The 21,905-nt window shown below is 58.9% G+C and overlaps 3 protein-coding genes across 3 annotated transcripts in view; 1 reads left to right on the top strand and 2 right to left on the bottom strand.

The window, feature by feature from the left end:
- Window positions 1–1,623: 1,623 nt before the first annotated feature.
- LOC128826433 (cytochrome P450 2B4-like) lies at window positions 1,624–11,584 on the bottom strand. Its single transcript, XM_054009699.1, has 9 exons — window positions 10,900–11,584; window positions 10,262–10,424; window positions 9,337–9,486; window positions 8,283–8,443; window positions 7,486–7,662; window positions 6,531–6,672; window positions 4,900–5,087; window positions 3,728–3,869; window positions 1,624–2,321 (listed from the first exon to the last, which is right to left on the bottom strand). The coding sequence occupies exons 1-9, from the start codon at window positions 10,984–10,986 to the stop codon at window positions 2,140–2,142; spliced, it is 1,392 nt and encodes a 463-aa protein (XP_053865674.1). The 5' UTR covers window positions 10,987–11,584; the 3' UTR covers window positions 1,624–2,139.
- Window positions 11,585–12,683: 1,099 nt separating this feature from the next.
- Window positions 12,684–21,905, top strand: part of LOC128826421 (cytochrome P450 2G1-like) — a 29,987-nt gene continuing 20,765 nt past the window's right edge. Inside the window, exon 1 of the mRNA XM_054009682.1 lies at window positions 12,684–13,056. The gene's annotated coding sequence lies outside the window, so the exon portion shown is untranslated. The remainder of the gene's footprint in view (window positions 13,057–21,905) is intronic.
- Window positions 13,064–21,594, bottom strand: LOC128826422 (cytochrome P450 2G1-like). The gene is made up of 9 exons (XM_054009683.1): window positions 21,265–21,594; window positions 20,277–20,439; window positions 19,610–19,759; window positions 19,285–19,445; window positions 18,140–18,316; window positions 16,236–16,377; window positions 15,337–15,524; window positions 14,916–15,057; window positions 13,064–14,084 (listed from the first exon to the last, which is right to left on the bottom strand). The coding sequence occupies exons 1-9, from the start codon at window positions 21,442–21,444 to the stop codon at window positions 13,816–13,818; spliced, it is 1,572 nt and encodes a 523-aa protein (XP_053865658.1). The 5' UTR covers window positions 21,445–21,594; the 3' UTR covers window positions 13,064–13,815.

A 21,905-nucleotide genomic window follows, 5' to 3' on the forward strand; every position in this document is an offset into this window, starting at 1 on the left:
GGGGTGCAGGGCTGGTGTGGGCAGGGGTTGTATGGGGCTGGCTGGCTTTGGGCAGGGCTGCAGGGGGGTGCGGCAGGGGTTGTCTGGAGACAGGGCAGGGGGTGCAGGGCTGGCTGTGGGCAGGGCGGGGGGGCGGGGCTGGTGCGGGCAGGGCCGGGGGGGCGGGGCTGGTGCGGGCTGTGGGGGCGGGGCTGGAGGCGGGTAGGGGGTGCAGGGCTGGCTGGAGACAGGGACTGGCTGCGAGCAGGGCAGGGGGTGCGGGGCTGGTGCGGGCAGGGGGTGCAGCAGAGGCAGCTGGAGCCCCAGCCCTTTAAATTGCCCCCGAGCCCCCCGCTATCCCAGGGCTCTGGGGGGCCATTTAAAGGGCCCGGGGCTCCCCTGCTTCTACCGCCCCAGCCCTTTAAATAGCCGCAGGAGCCCAGGGGAAGCGGCGGGGCTCCGGCGGCTATTTAAAGGGCCGGGGCAGTAGAGGCAGCGGGAGCCCCAGACTTTTTAAATAGCCCCCAGAGCCCCGCAGCCCTACCCCAGGGCTCCAGCAGTGGGGCTCTGGTGGCAATTTAAAGGGCCTGGGCCCTTTAAATTGCCCCCTGGGGAAGCTGGGCCATCCCGGTACGGCGCACTGCTCTTGCCGGTACGCCGTACCGGGACTTGGGCACGGGGCCCTCTTAGGCGCGGGGCCCGATTCAGGGGAATTGGTTGAATTGGCCTAAAGCCGGCCCTGCCTGTGAGAGTTTTCTGGGGCCCCCGAAGCGAGTGAAGGACCCCGCTCCAGGGGCCCCAAAAAACTCTCGTGGGGGCCCCTGCAGGGCCCGGGGCAAATTGCCCCACTTGCCCCCCCCCCCCCGGGCAGCCCTGCTCCCGAGGCAAGCGATCTATCTGGGTAGAGGTGTAGATACACACAGAACATGAACCAATGGGGGTTGCCATACCAGCTGTAAGGAGACTAATTAAAAAAACCTTTTGTAGTGCTAATCAGGGTGGCCCATTCCAACAGTTGACAAGAAGGTGTGAGCAACCGTAGGGGAAACAGATTCCTGTGTGTAATGACCCAGCCACTCCCACTAAAACTATTCCCCCAGGCTAATCTTTTCCCTAGGGTTGCTCACACCTTCTTGTCAACTGTTGGAAATGGGCCACCCTAATTAGCACTACAAACGTTTTTTTTCCTCCTGCTGGGTATAGCTCATCTTAATTGATTAGTCTCCTTATAGCTGGGATGGCAACCCCCATTGGTTCATGTTCTCTGTGTATATATGGAGCTCCTACTGTCAGGCCCGGCTCCAGGCACCACCTTGCCAGGTGCTTGGGGCGGCCACTCCGGAGGGGGCGGCTGTTGGGCGGCAATTCAGCGGACGGACCCTCACTCTTGCTGGGAGCGAAGGATCTCCCGCCGAATTGCCGCCGCAGATCACGATTGCGGCTTTTTTTTTTTTTTTTTTTGCGCTGCTTGGGGTGGCAAAAGCCCTGGAGCCAGCCCTGCCTACTGTGTGCTCCACTCCAGGCAGCCGCTGACGTGGGTTTAGCCCACGAGAGCTGAGGCCCAAATACAGTTGTCAGTCTCCTTGTTTTTGCTGATACAGACAAACACGGCTCCCCTCTGAAGAGGTAAAAAGACACTTGGAGCACAACGAAACTGGATTGTATTTCAACCGCTTCTCTTTGCCAAAGGGGAGTCGGCTTCAGACAGACCACGGACACGGCGAGTGTATCTAGTGTGCCTTGCACACACACACACACACACGCAGAGCAGGGCTCAGTCCCTACAGCAGGGGGCAGTACACGCACACACACACACACACACACACACAGAGCAGGGCTCAGTCCCTCCAGCAGGGGGCAGTACACACACACACACACACACACACACACACACACACACAGAGCAGGGCTCAGTCCCTCCAGCAGGGGGCAGTACACACACACACACACACACACACACACACACACACACACACACACACACACACAGAGCTGGGCTCACACACCCACGTGGGATCCTCCACTGCCATGCTCCTGGTTTTCTCATGTGCACAATGCTTCTGCCCGGCCCCGATAGTGTTTTGCACCCGTGTAACGCGCTGTGCGAGGTGCAGGCCGACGGGGAACTGGGCCTGACCGCCGTGGCACGGCTGCTGGCGTTCAGCGGGGGACGAGCTGCAGCTGATACCCGCGTGGCACCTTGCCGAAGCCGTGGTACTCGGGGGTGATGTCGAGGTCCTGCGGGCGGGCGGGCGAGCGGAGGGCGAAGCGCTGCAGGATGGAGGTGAAGTAGAGGAAGAGCTCCATGCGGGCCAGGCCCTCGCCGGGACACGCCCGCTTCCCTGCAAAGAGCCACGGGCGTTATTTGCTGGGGGGCTTTGCGTAGCCCCCTGGAAAGAAGATTGCGGATCCACATCCCCGGGGCCCGATTCCCAGGCTCCCTCAGAATCCCCCCCAAGCAGGGGCCTCCCTGCCCCATGTGGTGCTGGCATAGGGGCCCTGCACCCACCTTGCACAGCCGCCAGCATATGGGGCGGATCGGAGCGTGGCCGGAGTGCGCTGCGCTGGGGCTATTCCCTGCCCCCCAGGGCCCACAGGGGGCGGATCGGGGTGTGGTCAGAGCGCACTGCGCTGGGGCTATTCCCTGCCCCATAGGGCCCATAGGGGGCAGATTGTGGGCGTGGCCAGAGTGCACTGTGCTGTGGCTATTCCCTGCCCCCCAGGGCCCACAGGGGGCGGATCGGGGTGTTGTCAGAGCGCACTGCGTTGTGGCTATTCCCTGCCCCCCAGGGCCCAAAGGGGGCGGATCGGGGTGTTGTCAGAGCGCACCGCGTTGTGGCTATTCCCTGCCCCCCAGGGCCCATAGGGGGCGGATCGGGGTGTGGTCAGAGCGCACTGTGCTGTGGCTAGTCCCTGCCCCCCAGGGCCCAAAGGGGGCGGATCGGGGTGTTGTCAGAGCGCACCGCGTTGTGGCTATTCCCTGCCCCCCAGGGCCCACAGGGGGCGGATCGGGGTGTGGTCAGAGCGCACTGCGTTGTGGCTATTCCCTGCCCTGTAGGGCCCATAGGGGATGGATCATGAATTAGAGCAGCCCTGAGGTTGCTGTAAGTGACACCTGGACCCAGCAGCTCCAGGCTGTGTGGTGCACAAGGGGGTTTAATGCCCCGTCCTGACCACACCTGGGTTCAGCTTCCCGCACACACGCCAAGGACTCCAGGGAGTGCCCCGGGGACTTCCATTTGCCCAGCTAATGGACAGAGGAGGTGCTCCGACACCAGGGCGAGGAGCCCGGCTCTGAAACCGTTGGGTGCTTCCCAGGAGCGTGGGAGCTGCGACCCTTGCTCAGCCCCCAGGGCAGCGGGTTTTGCTGTATGAAGAACCAGCAGGGACCGAGCTGAGGGAACATCTCCCCGGCTTGGAGTCTGGAGGGGGCTGGGGAGACAAGGAGACCCCGTCCTTCAAAAATCCCACATTGCCACCCGCATCACACATCCCGACGAGCCCTCGCTCATCTGCTGGTGTTCACCCGGCACAGGGGGCCGACGCAAGCCCTACGCCCCACGGAAGTCCTCGAAAGAGGCCGTTGTGCGTGTCTAGGCCTGTGCACAGGGGTAGGATCTATGCTGGCGGCCTCGGGCAGCGTCGTTTCCGGCGCGCGTGGCACCGCACTGCTGGGAGACAGAGCTCTGCTTTTGCCCCTGGGCGGGCGCCCTGCGAATGCAGCTGCTAATGGGAGCCCAGAACCGACCTGCGGAGAAGGGCATGAACGCCGCGTTCTTCTGAAATCCACCCGCCTCGTCCAGGAAATGCCCGGGGTCGAAGGTCTCCGGGTCTTCGAACTGCGCGGGGTCGTGCAGGACGGAATGCAAGATGGGAAAGATGGCCGTGCCCTGGAGGGGAGAGTTCAGACCCGGCTTAGCGGAAACGGCTCCAGATCCAAGAGCACGGATGCTTATGGGCCTTCCCTAGAGATGGACGGCGCCTGCCTCCCTAGAGGGATTTGGTCCTCCTCAGGGCTGGGCTTGAGGCCTTCTCGTGAGCCCTTCCTGCAGCCCCCCTTGTGCCGGGCGCTGCACAGACTCAGAGCGAGAGACGGCCCCTGCCCCAGCGAGCTACAGTCTACATAACTACAGGACGGATCCTTAACCCCATGGCTTCGTTGTGCTATAAATAATACCCCCCTCGTTAAACAGGCCAGTGTCACAGTAACAATCCCGACAGTGGTCGTTAGCAGGGTTTGAACCCGTGACTTTCAGCCTCATTCTCAAACCAGCAGCAGCTATTCTTGAGGGGACCAGCCACTAGAGGGCAGCAAAACCAGCTTTGCCAGCAAGTCGCACAAGGCCTCGTGCTGTCATTTCTACCCCGTGCAAGGTTGGTGCACCAGGCTGATCATTCCAATCCAACAGCTCCCTTGCACAAGCGCAGCCACCAACGCCGGGGGCAGGGCGCTGGGGAACGGGGCCCCACGAGCACAGAGCGGCAGCCGCCCGACCCTTTTCGTTTGAAACTTTGTTTGGTGAAAAATGCAGCTACGGCGACACTGAAATGGTTCAGGAATTCGCGGCCTTTGTGCCAGATTGGTCACTCTGGAGGGAAAACTCTGTTTTGTGGAATATTTCTGAAACGAAATGGGTTGTTTTTTTCAGTTGGAGCCCACTTTTCATTTCAAAACATCTAAAAACGGCCGAGAGTGAGACAAAACCTTTCCTTCGACCGGAAACAATTTCCTTTTTCTTTTTTTACTCTTCTGTTCTCTGCAAAAATGCAAACATGGTTCATTTTCGGTCCAGCCTGAAACAATTTTTCACCCCGGATTTTTGAAAAGCCCCAAGAACTGAAAGATCCCGGCTCCGCCCCGTTCTAGCTCGAAGAGGCCCAGCTCGGGTTTCGGACGAAGGGGATCCATGTCATGCGTACCTTAGGGATGGCGTATTCCCTGAACCGGGTGTCCCGTGTCACCGAGTGGGGAACGCCCAGAGGAATGATGTCCGCGAACCTCTGAATCTCATGGATCACAGCGTCGGTGTAGGGCATCTTGGACCTGTCCTCCATGCCCGGGATGCGGTCCTGGCCGATGACTCGCTCAATCTCCTCCTGAATTCTTTCTGTGCAAACGAAAGAATTAAGAGATGAGCCGGGTGAAGGTCACTTTCCCTGCCATTCCCTTCTCCTGAGGTGCTGGTATTTCTCAATCCCAGCCCGGCAACGCTATTCAAGGCTGGTCTTATGGTGACGGCAATGGGCGAATGCTCAGGTGAGCCAGGTTCAAGTCCCAGCTAGCCCTGCATAATACAGCCACAGAGAAGGGGTAAGCGAGTCCCTAAAGGACTGGCAGCATGGCTTTGTGCTTAGGTGAGCCAGACTGGAGTCAGGAGTGGTAGGTTCGATTCCTGGGTGAGCTGTGACAAATCTCCAGGCCTTGGCTTCCTTCCTTTAGCTAGTTGGACTGGAAATGCTTTGGGGGCAGTGTCTGGGCAGCGCTGGGTTCCTGCTCTCTGGGCGCGTGTTTTGGGGCCCTGGAGAATAGGGCGCTTGCTATTGACACCTATTGGTGAACAGGGAGAAGAGCGGCCCGGAGCTGCTTGAGAACACCAGGTGGACAGAGGCTCGGTAAAGCGGGAGCTCTCTGCTGCCATCTGCTGGTGAGCGTGGGAACAAATGGGCCAAGCCTCATTTGCATTTCACTCCTGTGACAGTTTGGGGCAAGTTGGTCAAAAATCAGTTAAGTTTTAAATCTGGGGATAATCAAACATGTTTATCCCAGCTGGGAAATGAAAGGACAAGAGAACTGCACCAAATGTGGCTAAGGTGAGGGGTCACCATAACTAAAATGGTAGTCTCGTGTGGTTGGGTAAGTAGACTCTGGGCAAGGCCCAAAGGAGAGACAGAACAGGGGTAATGAATGTGCATTGGTTGCTGTATGCGAGGGCTTTGTGCAGGTTCTGAGCCCCCAAAGTAGCCCTGCCTGTGGTTTGCACCCTGCCAGCCTTGGATAACGAACGGTAAGTGGGCACAGCGGAGAAGGGATGCGGCTAGTTCTAGAGCGCATTGCCTCAATCTCTACTCACAACTGTAGATGAGACAGAAGGTTGAGTTACCCTGGGGTGGATCTTACCTAATAGAGGCTGTTGATTTAATTAATTGCTGGTTTTCCCAAGTTTTAGTCTGTCCACCCCCCCGCCCGCTCCTCCCACTCGCTGAAGCTCAACAAAATCAGACTGGAAATTTGGTGGCAGGGCCATTAGCGGGCGGAACGTCTTCCCAAAGGCTGGGGGGTTCTCCATCACTGGCCATTTTCCAGCCGAGATTGCTTGTTTCTCTAAAAGCTCGGGTCCAGTTCAGAGGGGTTCTCTCTGGGGCGTTCCAGGGCCGGCGGGGTCCCTTCTGGCCTTGGAACCTAGGAATAAAGTTTTCTTTGTTTTAACCCCCTGGACAGGTGCTTGGATGGGGAAAGTGCTGCCGATGCAGGGTTCCCAGGGGAGGCTATTTAGGGTGGGGGCTGTTTGTGAAGTGCTCAGCCAGCGCCCCAAGACAGATCTAGTCGAGACCTGTGACGTGAGGATACTTCAGCAGAATCAGCAGCCCATATCTCAGCGTGGTGCTGGTGGTTTCCGTGCCCGCGAAAAATAAATCCAGTGATGAGAGGATCAAATTTTCGTGGTGGAATTTGGTGTCCGGATCGTTTTCCTCCTAGAGACAAGGGGTGCAGAGGAGAGGTTGTGAGTCCCTTGCAGGGCAGAACTGCGGCTTTCTCAAGCGCTCTGATTTCAAGCGCTGGGAGGATGGACTAGCAAGGGGGCTATTCTGATAACGCTGGATAAATTCAGATGTTCTGATGGTGGTTTCAGCCAGGCTCTCTTTGGGTGAGGGTCACCCAAGCCCGTTCTAGATCTTGCTGGGAAGCAGTTTTCCTGTCTTGTGAAAACGGTCGAGATTTTGGACGTTTTTTTTCCCCTGTCCCGAATGTCAAAATTTGGAATGTTTTGGGGAATTGAAAATCGGACTAAAATGGGTCGTTTTGCTTCAATTTTGAGTGTTTTTTAAAAAACAACAACTAATAAATATTTTGTGCTCCGCTGGAATTTCAAAACAAAAAGTCACGTTCAGCTGGAAAAATGAAAATTTTCATTTGGAAACGGGGCATATGGACAATTTTGAACCTTCAAATTTTTTCTACATCGAGAAATTCCTTGAAACCGACCCTTTCCTGTGGAACGGTTCAGTTTTGCCGAATTGGCATTTCTCAACGATCAAATGTTTTTCTCGCTGAATTCCCAACCAGCCTTAGTGATAGGAACAGGTGGAAGCTAAACCAGAATCAATGTGTCTACACGGGGGCTTCACCCCAGTTGGGCTAATCTGGTTTCACCAAACCCGGCCTGGTTTACACAGGAGGTCAGACTAGATGATCACACTAGGATCCTTTGGCCTTGCAGTCAATGAGCTGAGGAGTGCCAGCCGGTGAGCGCCAGCCCTGCCGTCCCCGCCGCTAACGGCCCTGACCTGCTGCATCCGGATCAGGAAAGCGTCTGTGTAGTCCCGCGGGGAGGACGGGTCCAGGGTCTCTTTGTGCTTCCGGACGACCCTGGCCACGTAGCGCTTCTGCTCCTCGAAGTTCTCGAAGAGCCGGTTGTGAGGGCCGGGCAGGTGGTTCATGACGGCGGGGAAGAGGTTGTAGAACTGCCGGGCATAATGAAGGGGTCGCAGTGGGTGCCAAGTGATTCCCTCGTGCGTGGGGCGAGATCCCCCAACCCCCCAGAGCAGAGAACTCAGTACCAGGCCTAGGGCACCGCTGAGGTCCCCCTTCAGCCATGCCTAGGCCTGGGGGGTGTTAAGTGGGGCCTGGGGGAGGTGGTTAAGCAGCACCTAGGGCCTGTGATGACACCCAGCTGGGAGGGGTTAGAGGACAGGATTAGATCTTGGCTGGGGTCTGGGCAGCGCCCGGCACGACGGGGCCTTGATCTTGGCTGGGGTCTGGTCAGCGCCCGGCCCGACGGGGCCCTGATCTCGGCCAAGGTCTGGGCAGCGCCAGGAGCAACGGGGCCCTGATCTCGGCCGGGGTCTGGGCAGCAACGATCTTTCGCCCTCTATTGGCCGGTCCACAGAGCGGATACGAGCTACTACCGCTACCAGCTGAGGGAGCTGCTCCTTTGGTTCAACCGGCAGAGCAGCCTGTGCTCTGGGGGCTGGAGCTCTCCGATCCAGTCCCTGCTGACGACCCACCTGGGGGGAGATCACAGGTGGGATGCAAAGGGCCAGCCCGGCCGGGCCTCGCTAACCCACCCTGCAGGGGCTCTTACCTGCACCCAGATGGTGTCCACGCGCCGGAAGTTCGCCTGGATCAGGTCGAGCAGCGTCTGGAACTCCTCATCCTCGTAGCTGAACCGCGCCCCGAAGACCACGGAGCAGATGACGTTGGAGACAGAGCGCCGCAGCATGAAGGTGGGGTCCAAGGGCATCCCTGGCGGCCAGGTCCGAGAGCTGCTTAATTGCGGGGCTCGATCCCACCGACGCAATGGGGCTGGAGGAGCAGAGGAAGCCCCCCTGCCCAGCGCGGAGAGCCTGGGCATACGGACGTGGAGAGCCTCCTCCACGCCAGCCTCAAATGCCAGGGGCACGGCTGGAGCGGGTCTGCACTCCGGAGATCCCACCCCGCCCCATGGCATGGCCATGGCAGCAGGGGCGTAACTTAGAGCAGCCCCAGGGCTGCTGCAGTGCGGGAGGTGCACATGGCTTGTGTTAGCAGGAGGGCCTGAGTCTTGGGCGGTGCCTCCCCCACTCCTGAAGCCCCAGTGCCTCCTGCGTAGGGTGCCCAGAGAGCAACTGTGAAAAAACAGGACGGGGGTGGGGGGCAATAGGCGCCTATATAAGAAAAATCCCCAAAAAACGGGACTGTCCCTTTAAAAACGGGATATCTGGTCACCCTACTCCTGGGTTGTGTAGTCCAGGTGCCTCATGCTTCCGTTCTGTTCTCTTCTCTTGGCCTGGCTCTCTGACGGGACTACATCTCCCTTGATGCACCACGGCTTTGACACATGCCCCCCACCAAGAGGGGAGAAAGTGATGCATCGTGGGAGACGTAGTCTGGCCAGATTGCCCAGGCTGTAGAGGAGAATGGGAACACGGGGTACCCGAACTATAATTCCCATGAGGCCCTGCAGCATCATTTTGAATGGATATTTTACGGTCAAAATTTTCCCTTGGGAACCCCCCAGCTCGAGTAAGAACACAGGGAAAAGGAGGTGGGACTTCCCGGGAGTCTGGAGTCATGGGACAAGGAACGGGGGGGACAGTGGGAGACACCCACATTGTTGGACCAACCCCCGTTCTTTGAAAATACCAAAGCCAGGATACCTTCTGTCTTCGTGAACTCCTCCAGCAGGTACCGGACTTCCTCCTGGATCCGCTCCTCGATGCTCCTCTTCCCCATCCCGAAATTCCTCAGAGTGCTGAGGGCAAACCGGCGCATCTGGCGCCACGTCTCCCCGTTGCTGAAGAAAAGCCCTGGGCATAGACAGAAAGGCACTCTGTGGGCACGCGCCTCCCAGTGAACGGGGCTCGAGTCTCAGCCCCGCGCTGGAAATGACCTCCCCCCACCGATCACTGCGGAGAAAAGTTCTTCTGCAAGAGATCGTGGGTAAAACGCTGCGCTGCTGTTTCTCGCGGCTTTGGGAGTTTTTCCTTAAAGCCCCAGCTCCTGGAGTCCCGTGATAGCTGAGAACCTCAGCTTTTATTTAAAGAAGTTCCTACCCCTAATGGGTGTGGGGGGAAAAGCTTGAAAAGGTGACCCCTGGAGACTCAGGAAACAGGAGGTGAAAGAAAAGGACCTGACATTCGTTATTTTTAAAATAGCCGGTGATTTGGCTTTAAAAAAACCCTCAGGGTTTTTTGGCAGCTGGCTCACGAATTTTTGAATGCTTGGGGCTGGCCCAGACTCAGTCGGGGAGAATCGCAGGTTTTCTGTCTGTCTCCGCACACCCCCTTCAGTCTGTCTCTCCATCCCCGACGCCCGCGAGGAGAGTGCCTGAGCGCTGCCCTGGGGAAATCGAGAGCAGGAGCAAAGCCCCCAGTGGACTCCAGGCTCTGTGGTGAGGCTGCTTTGTGGGGTGAAACCTCTGCTGGGGGGTGAGGGTGTGATTTGGGTTTTTCAAAAGTGTGAATTTCCTCTTGGGGTTGCTTTGGTCTGGGGCTGGGTGCGTTTGGGGTTTTCCGTCAGCGTCCCAGGACGCTGATTCCTGACCTGAGCTGCCGTGACGCCGTGAACCAGACTGTTCCTCACCATTGCCCTTGCTGGTCCTGTCCACAAGAGCTAACCCCTCTCGGCCACCGAACTCCTCCGCTTGGTCCACCAGGGCTTCCTTCACCGCCTCGTAGCCCCACAGCACCACTGCCCGCTGCGCCCCCAAGTAGATGGTGAACACTGGGCCGTACTTGTCTCGGAGCTGCAGTGGGGAAGCGGATGTTACGTTCGGATACTCGGGTCTCCTACACGTGCATGCGCTGGGCCAATGTTTAGCTAATTAACCCCGGGTGGCACTGGGCGGGTGAGCATTATCACTGACTCTGTTCTAGAGACAGGGAAACTGAGGCACCAAACCAAACTGGTTCATCCACGGCCACGCACTGGGCTGGTTGAAAAACTTCCCCCGAACTGTTATTTTCGCTGGTTGTTTTTGACCAAACACAAAATGTGCAGCTTGGTGAAGCCCGGATGGGTGGGGCTGGAAACGTTTGGTTTTCACTTGCCAACGTCCCAGAAGTTTTCACTTTTTGACAAAAGGTTGAAATTTTCCACGAGGTGGAGAAACCCCAACCAAACCGAGGAACATGCTTCGGATCCGCTCTGGGTTAGAACTTGTGCTCGCCAGCCCGGTGCCCGTCCCACCAACCCACCCCGGCCTGGGGTAACTCACCCACCATGAACTGCGCTGCGGGATTCATGCAGCCAGCGCCGCGTTTCCTGGGTGTGCCGAGCTTCGACGGGACTACGCTGCCCGGGAACATATCCCCCCCAGCGAGGGAAGCAGCCCGTTCCCGACTGTGTATTCAACATGGCCAAGCAGATGAGCTCTTAGCCGTAGGGGCTGGTCTGTAGCCAAAATCATTCGGGCGTCTGTCCCATCACGGCCTCCGAAAGGACAGGCCTGGGGCCAAATCTATTTACCCCAGCTACAGATCTGCACACGCCCGGGAGCCGAATCAAGCATTTGGCCTGTAGGAATCTCCTGCCTCGCGGCCCACTCGGGTGCAGGGAGGCGGCAGGACAGGGTGGCTTGGCCCTTTGCCTGTTAGGCCGGATTCGGGAGGAGCTGCTGCCCCCCAGCTCCGTGCGGTTCGTCCTAGGAAGAGCTGGGGACGGCCTCCCCCTCCGCTGGCCCCCGACACGCCAGGCGGAGATCCTGAGAGCCAGTCCCTGGAGTCGGGGTTGTGTCTCCCTCTGCCACCAAGAGCCCGACGGCTCCTGCTCCTTGGGGTGAAGGGCAAGAAATCCCTCGGGAACTGAACTCACCCCCAGCAGAGAGCGTAACAACGACGGTCCCCACAACTGCGGCAAGTTGCCCAGGAGGGGCAGTGGGCATGGGCCCGGGGGCAGGCTCCTCCGCCCGGCCTGGTGCCCCCTCCACAGCAGAAAAAGCAAGAAGGCCGTGAGCAGGATCAGCGGGAAGGTGAAGCCGGGCCAGAGATCCATGGTGCGGGAAGGAGGAAGAGGAAGTGATATGTACACACCCTTGGGTGGAGTTCGACCAGGAGCAGGAACTGAAGGTCGATTTCCAGCCCCAGGGGCCTGGAGCCGCACGGGCCTCGCACGCAGGGCTGGCTGGAAACTCTCCTGACAGGAGAACTGGCTTTTGCACTGGACAGACATGACGGCACCAGGCATCTGCATCCCCCCCAAAAAACTTGTTTTGTCAGATCCCTCCCCCAAAACTGGGAGAAATATTTGTTGATGCATTTTTCCACTGAAAATTTCAACAATTTTTATTTTATTTTCATTGTAATTTTCCAACCGGGGGTATGTGTGGGGTTCAGACAGCAGTACCCGCTGTGTAAAGAGACCGTCGGTGGTAGGTCCTGGATAGCAATCCCGGGTGCCTGGGAATGGAGAGCGTTAAAAACTAGCGGGGCTAAATAACCAGGCCGGGTGGCTCGAGAATCGCGCCGAGCACGCAGCCTGTTCTGGCCCCCGCCGGTGCCAGCGAGCTAGGGACCGTCGCCGTGGGACCAGGCTGGCCGGAAAGCGGGAATTTCACCGCGTGAGGGGGAGAGGTTTCGACACTCGTCTTCGCGCCGCGGCGGGATGAAAACAGGCCTCTGGAAACTGTTCACAGGAAATCACCAGGGAGAGCCCCTCTTGCTACCCCAGCGCTCTGGGGCCCGCACATGGGGCCTCGGAGCCCCAGGGGTAAATCCGAGCGCTATCTGAATCCGGGTCCTGAGCTAGTGGCTCTTCCAGGGGCTCGCTTCTGGCTCTGGCTTTGACCAGCGAGTCCCTCCCGGCCCTGAGGAAAGCGTCCCAGAAACAGACATTTCCCTGGAACGGTTTCGTTTTGACGAATCAGCATTTTCTGGTGGGGGGGCAGTTCGTTGAAAATAACCCCCCCAGCACTACTTAATCACTAGCACGAGGATCAGTTCCTGGGCCGGGGGCCAGACGACCTTTCCCCCTTAGCTGTGCTGACCACAGGGGTCCCGCTCTGAATGTAGAGGGTACAAACGGCCAGTTGCTGCTTCTGGTTCCCGGCCGGGCCTTACTCCGTGTCCGCGGCCCCCCTGGCTGACAGCCCGCAGTGTGCGAGTTATTTGAAAAGACACCTCTTCAGAACAGCTTTTTATTGATTTCACAGCCGTTCAGAATGATTAGCCTCATTTTACAGGTGGGGAAACCGAGGCACGGAGCGGGGAAGCAGATCTCCCGAAGCCCAGCCCTCTAGTCACTCGGCGAGCCTGCGAGCAAACCGTTCTGCTAACAGCGGCTGCCCGTCTCGCTGGCGCACGGTTCCACCCGCGCTCGGTCCCGGGGGCCATCGGCAGCAGATGTGCCCGGATCCCGGCTGAGCGTGGCGCTGTCATTGGGTGAGCAAATTCTCTCCCCCGCGGAGTCGCAGGCTGGGGCGTGTGGAAGAGAGGGAAGGTTTGATATCGATCAGAGGCCTGCTGGGTGCTAAGCAAAATGAGCTGGGTTGAGGGTCAGAGTGGTTGTAACCCCATTAACCTCTGTCTAATTTGCTTCTTTGGTAGGGTTGCTGGCCTAGTGGATGGGGGGAAGCAAAGGCGGATAAGCCACTGGGCCTCTGGGGCCCCTGCCCAGGGGCCCCGGCCATTTGGGGGGCCAGAGCCCTGGCTGAGCAGGGAAAGCCCCCAGGCCCCGACCCTGGTCCCCAGAGACAGCGCCGGGCAGGCACGGCAGTGAGGGAAGCCCCCGGCGCCCCCCGGCCCTGTCCCCGGCAGAGGAAGCCCCAGCACCCGGCCCCCCGCTGCGGCCCTGGGACTGGAGGTGCTCTCACTCCCCGCTGTGGCCTGGGGCTGTGGCAGGGGGACAGAGCGTCTCCAGTCTTGGGGCCGGAACGGGGGGGACCCTGGCTGGAACGGGGCGGCGCCCTGGGGAAGGGGAGAGCTGTAACCCTGAGCGAAGAAACCTCCCTCCCCCCCCCCCCCGCCCCCGTTGTTTGATTCCTCCTGTGTTCGGGGAGACAGGGCTTGGTACTTTGCAAATAAACGGAGCATCGAAGAACGACCGGATTCCTCTCTCCCACTGCTCCTCCCCACGGGAACAGCCCCCCAGGCCCTGCATTTTGGCCGGCAACTCAAGTCCAAGAAGCGGCGAGTCTGTCTTTACGTTGCTGGCTTTGGCCCTTTCGAGGCCCCCGCTGTCCCCTGCGGACGATCTTTGGGCGGCTCCTCCTCCGCGTGGCTCCCTCCGCCGCGCGGCACCGCGCAGAGCTGGTAGCAGGGAGGTACGTGGGCAAAGCCGCCACCGCGCGGCGTGAGGTCGATGTCTCGCGGGGGCACGGGGGACTTTAGGGTGAAGTTCTGCAGGATGGCGGTCAGGAAGATGAACAGCTCCATTCTGGCCAGCTCCTGGCCCACGCAGCTTCGCTTCCCTAGGAAAGCGAGGGGTGAAATTAACCACGCCCCACCCTGGCTATCTTTATAGCAAATCGCTACCACCTCGCCCTCCCAGGTTGCAGGTGGGGAGAGGAGCCTGGCAGGGAACCGGCGGAGACCCAGCGGGGTAAGCGAAGGGAGCCGCAGCCTGGGGAGGCAAGGAGAGCGGGGTTCTGCTCCTGGCTTTGCGGCATGGCCTCAGACAGAAAGTAAGGTGTGTTCGTAACTTCGGGCTGGTCTGTGCCGGACAATGAGACCGACCCAGCTCCGGTGCTCGGGGGCGGGAAAAATCCAGCCCCCTGCGTGAGGCAGCTAAGCACGTCCCTGATCTCGGCTAGGGTCTGGGCGGCGACCAGCGCGACGGGGCCCTGATCTTGGCTGGGGTCTGGGCAGCGTCCGGCACGACGGGGCCCTGATCTAGGCCAGGGTCTGGGCAGCGCCCGGCATGACGGGGCCCTGATCTCGGTTGGGGTCTGGGCAGCACCCGGCACGACGGGGCCCTGATCTAGGCCAGGGTCTGGGCAGCGCCCGGCATGACGGGGCCCTGATCTCGGTCGGGGTCTGGGCAGCGCCCGGCGTGACGGGGCCCTGATCTCGGCCGGGGTCTGGGCAGTGCCCGACACGATGGGAGTCCCACTTTCTTACTGCTATGGGAACTGAATACAAACCTTCCTGCATCAGCTAAGCTAACCTGTAACTGAAATGGGTTAGAAGGAAGTTTGTTATTCTATATCTGCCCACGAGGGGCGCCTTTCCCGTATCTCAGAAGCTGCAGCTGGGGGCCGCCGGGTTCGTGCGACGTCCCCTTCGCCCTCCCAGCTCTGTACCTGTGGAGAACGGCATGAAGGCCTCGTTCGCCTTGAGGCGACCCTGCTCGTCAAGGAAGCGCCCGGGGTCGAATCTCTCGGGGTCCCTGAAGCGGCCGGGGTCCCGCAGGACAGAGCTCAGCACCGGGAACACCTCCGTGCCCTGGCAGCAGAGAGGAGCAGAGGCAATGGGTAGAGCGGGGGGACGAGGGGGGGACGAGGACTCAGGACTCCTGGGTTCTATCCCTGGAGCAGCCCCTGACTCAGTCTCCCTCTCTGCAAAATGGGTCTAATGATCCCAATCTTGCTTTGCATGACGTGATTGGCGACAATTCCGCTCGCTTACCCTGGATTGAGATTGGTGTAACGCTGGCTCCAGTGGAGTTACTCCAGGCTGACATTCGGGGGGCGCGGAGGGGGGAAGGGAATCGCGAGCTGTTACCTTGGGAATGGCGTATCCCCTGAAGTGGGTGTCCCGGGTCAGGGCGTGCGGGAGGTTCATGGGAATAACGTCGCTGAACCTCTGGATCTCATGAATGACGGCGTCGGTGTAGGGCATGCGGCTCCGGTCCTCCACCGCCGGCATGCGGCTACGCCCGATCACTCGGTCGATCTCCTGGGTCATCTTCTCTAGAAAGAGGTGAGCGGGACATAGAACACGGCACGGCTGGAGACGCCAGGACGCCCCATCGTGGGCCGGGGAATGGAAGGGCTTTGTTCCTGGCCGGTCCAAGAGCCTGCTATGCAGCACGGCCCGGGGCCTGCAGGGTGGTCTCGAGGGTCGCCCCATTGGCCAGGCAGCTTCGGTCCAGAGAGGACATGTGCATCGGGGTGGCTCCAGGGAGATCAGCGGAGACGAGGTACGCCAGCTGCAGATCTGACGCCCCTGGGGTGAGGGGCATGGCCCCCACGTTCAGAGAAGCCAGGATAACGCAGCCCAGCGTGTCCCTCCGGGGGTCAGCCAGCCAGTGACGCCCGTTGGGTCCCTCGCCGCGGAGAAGAGCGGGGTGACGACACGGGGGATTGTCTGCTCAGGCTACTGGAGCAGACAGACCCTGCGGTTCTTTCTGGCTCTCTAGCTCCTGGCCAAGGTATGACCCGCAGGGCCCCTTGAGAAGGGTGGAGGATGCTAACGTATCGGTAAGGGGAACGGGGCTGAGAACCATCAAACTCCTTCCACGTCGGAATACTCCAGATGGGGCCAAAAGTTACCACCCACTCAGGTGGGATTCTCAGCTCCACTGGAGTCAAGGGAGCGAGGCCAGTTGACGCTAGCTGGGGATCTGGCCTATTTATTCCAAGCTTGCAATCTAATTACCAGCTCCCCGCCCACTCAATTACCTTCTACCTCCGGGTGTTTCAGCAGGACCAGGAGTCCGTAGCGCAGGGTGGAGCTGACGAGCTCGGTGCCAACGAAGAACAGGTTGAACACCGTCAGGACCAAGTTCCTGAGGTGGAATTCCGTGGCGGGGTTCAGAATTTCCTTGGAAAGCAGAGGCGGATACGTGGGTTATCACCGGGTAGGGGCAGATCCTCAACTGATGCAAGTCAGCATAGCTTCATGGAGTTCAGTGGCCTTTGGATCCATCCCCAACCCCGTAGGCCGCTGCCCCTTTGAACAGTCATTTGACAGGTGGGGTGAGAGACTGAGCTGATGCCCCCAGCCCCTTGGATGCCACAAGGTGCCAGGTTACCATGGAGTTGCCAGGTTACCACGGTGTTGCCAGGTTACCCCGTGGAGGCGCCAGGCTACCATGGAGGCAATAAGGGACCAAGGAGAGTCTAGGTGACTATGGAGGCCCTGTTGGAGAGCTGAAATGTATGGGTTACGTAGGAACAATAATGGTCAGGCCCAAGCCTGCGGGAAGTCACCATGTGTCTTAAGGTTTGATGAGTATTTCCACAGGGACTTGTTTATGGGCTAGGAGGGGAAATAAATGTCTGTTAAAACCACAGGAGGGACCCGAGGAAAAACGGAGTGAGTTGCTTGCTAAATAACTGATGCTGGTGTGTTTATACGAGGGGCCCTCCCAGGCCGGGGCCAGAAGAAGTTGAGATAAACAAGAAAGTGCCATGAAGGACAAGAACAGGAAAGCAGAGAAGGGAAAAATAACCCTGCACCAAGCAGCCAATCCGTGACGTGGTGGCTCTCTCTGGGTTGTGGGTGTGCTGATAATTAACCAGTGAAATGGCTAATCTCGTAGATGGGTGTGATGTATGCTGTGTGGGCGTCGCCGGGTTTCATGCTGATTGGAAGATATATAATGCTTAATGGCGACGGGGAGAAGGCTAATGAATACGTGGGGGGGGTACATATGTGCTAAAATATAAAGGGGTATTTGGAGCATCGTAGGAACAATCCATCCCGACCCGCCTATGCCCCAGAAGAAGGTAACTGATCATTATAGTTATTGATTTCTTTTGCCTATTTACTGCCCTAATAGTAGTTGTTAACCACAAGGAATGTTTTTGGTTCAAATCAAGGTTTGCATCCCTAAAGCTGGGTGTCTGACCCCGAGCGGGTTACAGTACCCACATCAGCTCTACGAGACCATGGAGGGTCTAGGTTTCCATGGAGATTCTAGGTTTCCATGGCGGCACTAAGAGGCCGTGGAGATTCTAGGTTTCCATGGAGATTCTAGGTTTCCATGGCGGCACTAAGAGGCCGTGGAGATTCTAGGTTTCCATAGAGATTCTAGGTTTCCATAGAGATTCTAGGTTTCCATGATGGCACTAAGAGACCGTGGAGATTCTAGGCTTCCATGGAGATTCTAGGTTTCCATGGAGGCAATAAGACCGTGGAGATTGTAGGTTTCCATGGAAGCACTCAGCGGTCATGGAAGCGCTAAGGTATCGTGGATGTACTCAGAGATTTACTAATGAATTATTCACTTGTGTTACCATAGTGCTAACAAGCCCTAGTCGTGGGTCAGGCCCCGTTGTGCTCGGTGGTGTACAAAGACAGAACAAAAATGTGCTGTCCAAAGAGCTTCAGATCTCAGGATCAGGCAAGAGAGCACACCGGGGACACAGGGAACCCCGAGGCCATGCGGGCCAGCGTGATAGGCCGCGGTTCCAGCACACAAGCGGCAGAACAGTGGTCAGGTGTTTTGTGGGCATCAGGACAAAGGGGAGTTTAAAAACTTGCTTTGATTCCCTGAAGTACGTGGCGATGCCTGAACCGTACGTGTGAAACAAAGGATACTGGGGCTCATCCGTCCGTCTTAGCTTCTCTCTGTCCAGACCTTTTCCATCTGGAGGAGGAAGCAGTCGATGAAATCCCGCGGGTTCTCACGGTCCAGAGATGCCTGGTTCACTTTGATCCTCTCCAAGATGAAGCTGTTGATGTCCTCCAGGTCTCGGAAGATCTGTTTGTGGGCTCCCGGAAGGAAGCGCATGACCCAGGAAAACATCTCGTAGAGCTGTAGAGTGGGGTATGGAAAACGGTGTTAAAATGGGGCAGCTTTAAATGCTCCGGGGTTTCCTAGTCCTGCTGGCAGGCATGTGGCTCTACAGGGAAGCGACTAATCACAGACAGCCTGGAGAGGGTGGGGGGAGCTGTGCCTCTGTGCTTGAAGAGCAGCCTGTTTTGTCTCTCTCTGTTTCTGGGTTCTCATGTGTTATCATTCCAAATTCTCCAAAACAGGGTTACATTGCAACCTTCCCCCAAGAGTGTTTGATGTTTTTATCCAACCTCTCTGTTGGTGTGTCGTGAACATAATATATAGGGCAGAGAAAACCAGGGGGACGCACGTGTGACAGTCCAAACTCGGCTTCTCTCGAGCGCCAGCGTTTCAGAGGTTTCAAGGCCAGAAGATTACTCTCTAGTCTGATCTCCTTGTATATTTCCTGTTTCCTCTCATTCTTCCACACCGCCTCTTCCCCCCTCCAGACCCCGCCCCCACTCGCTCCTCTCTGCCCCTCCCCCCATCGCTCGCCCTTATTTAAAAGGGATGGGGCCATCGCCCCCCCCGGCTTGCAATCCCTTCTAACCCTATGACTCTATGACAGAGGCCAGTGATACACATGATCTGCAGCAAGGGAGTTTTTGGTTAGAGATTAGGAAAACCTTTCCAACTCTCCGGGGAGTTGAGAACAGGTGACGTAGGGGGCTGTGGAATCCCCGACGCTGGCGGTTTTTAACAATGAGTTGGGGAGACGCCCGTCGGGTCGATCTACGTTGACTTGGTCCTGCCTGAGCGCAGGGAGCTGGACTCGGTGACCTCTTGAGGTCCCTTCCACCCCACGTCTAGGAGTCTGTGGGGCTGATTCTCAGGCTTCTCTGCCCCACTCCTGCAGGATAAAGGGGGCCGGGGTGGCCCTCTGGGGATCCTCTTCCAGGGGGTGTCTGGGAACTCTGGGTCCTATCCCTGGCTCCTGGGCCGCTCACCTGTCCCCAGGTGGAGCTCAGCCGCACAAAGACCTGGTTAGTCTTGGCCAGCACGTCGAGGAAGCTCTCGTCCGCGTAATCGAAGCGCTGGCCGAAGACGATGGAGCAGATGACGCTGGAGGCCGAGCGGCTCAGGAAGAAGGTGGGGTCGAAGGGCGAACCTGGAAGGAGAAGAGGGGATGGGACATTCAGCCCGTCCAGCGGCTTTGGTACCAGAACGTCTGACGGCTTCCAGCAGGGAGGGGCACAGGGCAGGGCATGAACGGGGAACGCCTGCAGCTGCTTCCCGACCTGGCCGGACAGAGGAACCCAGAAATAGACGCACCCTTGGTTTTCCTGAACTCCTCCACCAGGCGCTGGGCCTCCTCCTGGATCCGCTCCTCCACGCTCCGCTGCCCCGGGCCGAAGTCCTGCAGCGCAGCGAGGGAGAACCGGCGTAGCTGCCGCCACCGCTCCCCGTTGGCGAAGAGCAGCCCTGGAGATCGGAGGGTTGTGCGAAGTGTCCCGTCAAGGGCACAGGAAAGGGAACCGGGAGCGCGGTGACTGGCCAGCCTGGAGGGGTGTGGGCAGCACTGCCTGTGCAGAGCGCTGGTGAGAACCCCGCCCAGGTGCGCCGTGCGTGTGGGTCTGTAGCTGGGGGAAAGAAGACAGCGGTGGACTTGCCCGAGCTGGCTCACTGAGTCAGTGGCAGAACCAGGGACAGAACCCAGGAGTCCTGGCTTCCAGCGCCCCCTGCTCTAACCACTAGACCCCACTCCCCTCCAAGAGCTGGGAATGGAACCCAGCAGTCCTGACCCTCCTCCCCCCCACTCTACTCCCCAGACCCTACCCCCTTCCCAGAGCTGGGGAGAGAACCCAGGAGTCCTAGCTCCCAGCTCCCACCTCCTCCAACCACTGGACCCCACTCCCCTCTCAGAGCCGGGGAGAGAACCCAGGAGTCCTGGCTCCCAGCCATCAGACCACACGCCTTATATGTGGCCTGCAGAACTCACCAAACCCCTGGACAACTTCCTCGAAGGCCGCCAGCCTCCCTCTCCCGCTGAACTCGTCGGCTCGATCCTCGAGGGCCTCCTTCACGGCCTCGTACCCCCACAGGACCACGACCCGCCGGGGGCCCAGATGAACCGTGAAGACTGGGCCGTACTTGTCCCGGAGCTGCGGTAGAAACCAGGGTGGGTGCGGAATTGAGAGCTGAATCCGTCTCCAGGCGCTAGTCTGTTTCAGGGGCGTGATTTGCTATGGGGCAGGGGGGCAGTTGCCCCCCTCCCGGACCTTGCTTTGCCCCCATGCCCAGCTTTTCATAGGCCTGCACACGCTGCTTTTTGCCCTCTTCCTTGGCCAGACTTTGCAGGCTATAATCGAATCCCATGTCAAGTGCTACACGCCGACACAAATTCCCGCCCGGCCCCTCCGCATTTTTCTGAAGTGACGCCCCTGGTTTGCAGTCGCTGAGCGTATCGATCGGCTTTCTCGCTGACATGCTGTTCGTGCAGCCACCGCCCGGCTCGGTTGGTGAACCGTGCAAAAATCCTTTCACGGTTATTTATCTATACAAGCCACCGCCCCGTGTCCTCCCCCTCGCTCGCTCACCCCACCCAGCCCCTAAACTCTCCTTGGCCCCAAATATCCGCCCACGCCTCACGCAACAGCGCACAAAGCTGAGATGCGGTGACTTCTGGGGCAGACTGCATCCATCGCCCGGTGTTCCGCGCTATATGGACGTACAGCGCCTAGCGCACCGGGGTCGTGAGCGTTGTTTGGGGCTCCCAGGCCTACGTAATAAGGGGGGGGGAATAAATCAAGAGGCCATGCCGCCCAGCAGCACAGGGGAGAGAATTTGAGCCGAGGATACCGCAGCAAACCCTTATCCTCGTGCGGGAACGGTTCCCGGTGGCGGTGAAGGATGCTAGGATTCCAGTAGCAGGCTTCTAACCTCTCCCTGGGAAGAGCATACGCGGGATGCAGGCAGACGGGACCTACCTCCCTGAGCGAATTCACCATCCCCTCAGCTTTAAGCTGTAGTGCGTTGCCCAGGAAAGGCAGGGGAGTGGGGCCGGGGGGAAGGTGGCTTCCTCGGGACCTTGGTCTGCGCACAAGGAGGTAGATCAGGCCGGAAATACAGAGCAGCAGCAGAAGAGTGGTTATGTATCCGCCCCCCATCGGGTCCTGCGGCTGTGTGTCGCGGACGTCAGCCGGAAAGGTCTCTGGTCCGCGTTCTGCGGGAACTCCGACTGGATGATCAAAATAATCCCGCTCTGGCTGTAGGAACTACGAGAAGCAGCCGAGCTGCTCGGCGGAGGCGTCCCGGCAGCCCGGGGATCCCAGGCTTTATACTGGCTGGTTTCAGGCCGGCTGGGCGGTATTTACCCAGGAGGGGTTGTAACTTGCATCGGGTGCATGCGGTTCTTATCTGGGGCCGCTGGCGTTGTTCAAACATGGGCGCAGCCGAGAGCGGGTTTGGATCAGACCAAAGCCATGGTGGGTGCTTGGAGGACTCAACCGCCGGGCGATCCAGCCAGGATATGGCTTTGGGTCGTCCATTCCCCTGATAAGGGGACTGAGAGGAAGGTCTTGTGGTGAAAGCCCCAGGCTGAGACTCGGGGGATCTGGCTTCAATTCTT

This window comes from Malaclemys terrapin, chromosome 20 (genome assembly GCF_027887155.1).
Source record: "Malaclemys terrapin pileata isolate rMalTer1 chromosome 20, rMalTer1.hap1, whole genome shotgun sequence".
NCBI lineage: Eukaryota > Metazoa > Chordata > Testudines > Emydidae > Malaclemys > Malaclemys terrapin.

What these genes read in the sequence shown, in the direction of transcription:
- LOC128826433 (XM_054009699.1), bottom strand. Translation starts at nt 10,986, where the DNA reads ATGTTCCCGGGCAGCGTAGTCCCGTCGAAGCTCGGCACACCCAGGAAA. An exon ending in ATCCCGCAGCGCAGTTCATG is followed by an intron (nt 10,425 to 10,899) that starts GTGGGTGAGTTA and finishes TCCCCACTGCAG; the next exon opens with CTCCGAGACAAGTACGGCCC. An exon ending in GAAGTATCCTCACGTCACAG is followed by an intron (nt 5,088 to 6,530) that starts GTCTCGACTAGA and finishes TCGTTTGCACAG; the next exon opens with AAAGAATTCAGGAGGAGATT.
- LOC128826422 (XM_054009683.1), bottom strand. Translation starts at nt 21,444, where the DNA reads ATGGGGGGCGGATACATAACCACTCTTCTGCTGCTGCTCTGTATTTCC. An exon ending in GGGGATACGCCATTCCCAAG is followed by an intron (nt 15,058 to 15,336) that starts GTAACAGCTCGC and finishes CTCTGCTGCCAG; the next exon opens with GGCACGGAGGTGTTCCCGGT. An exon ending in CTTCATGCCGTTCTCCACAG is followed by an intron (nt 14,085 to 14,915) that starts GTACAGAGCTGG and finishes TCGCTTTCCTAG; the next exon opens with GGAAGCGAAGCTGCGTGGGC.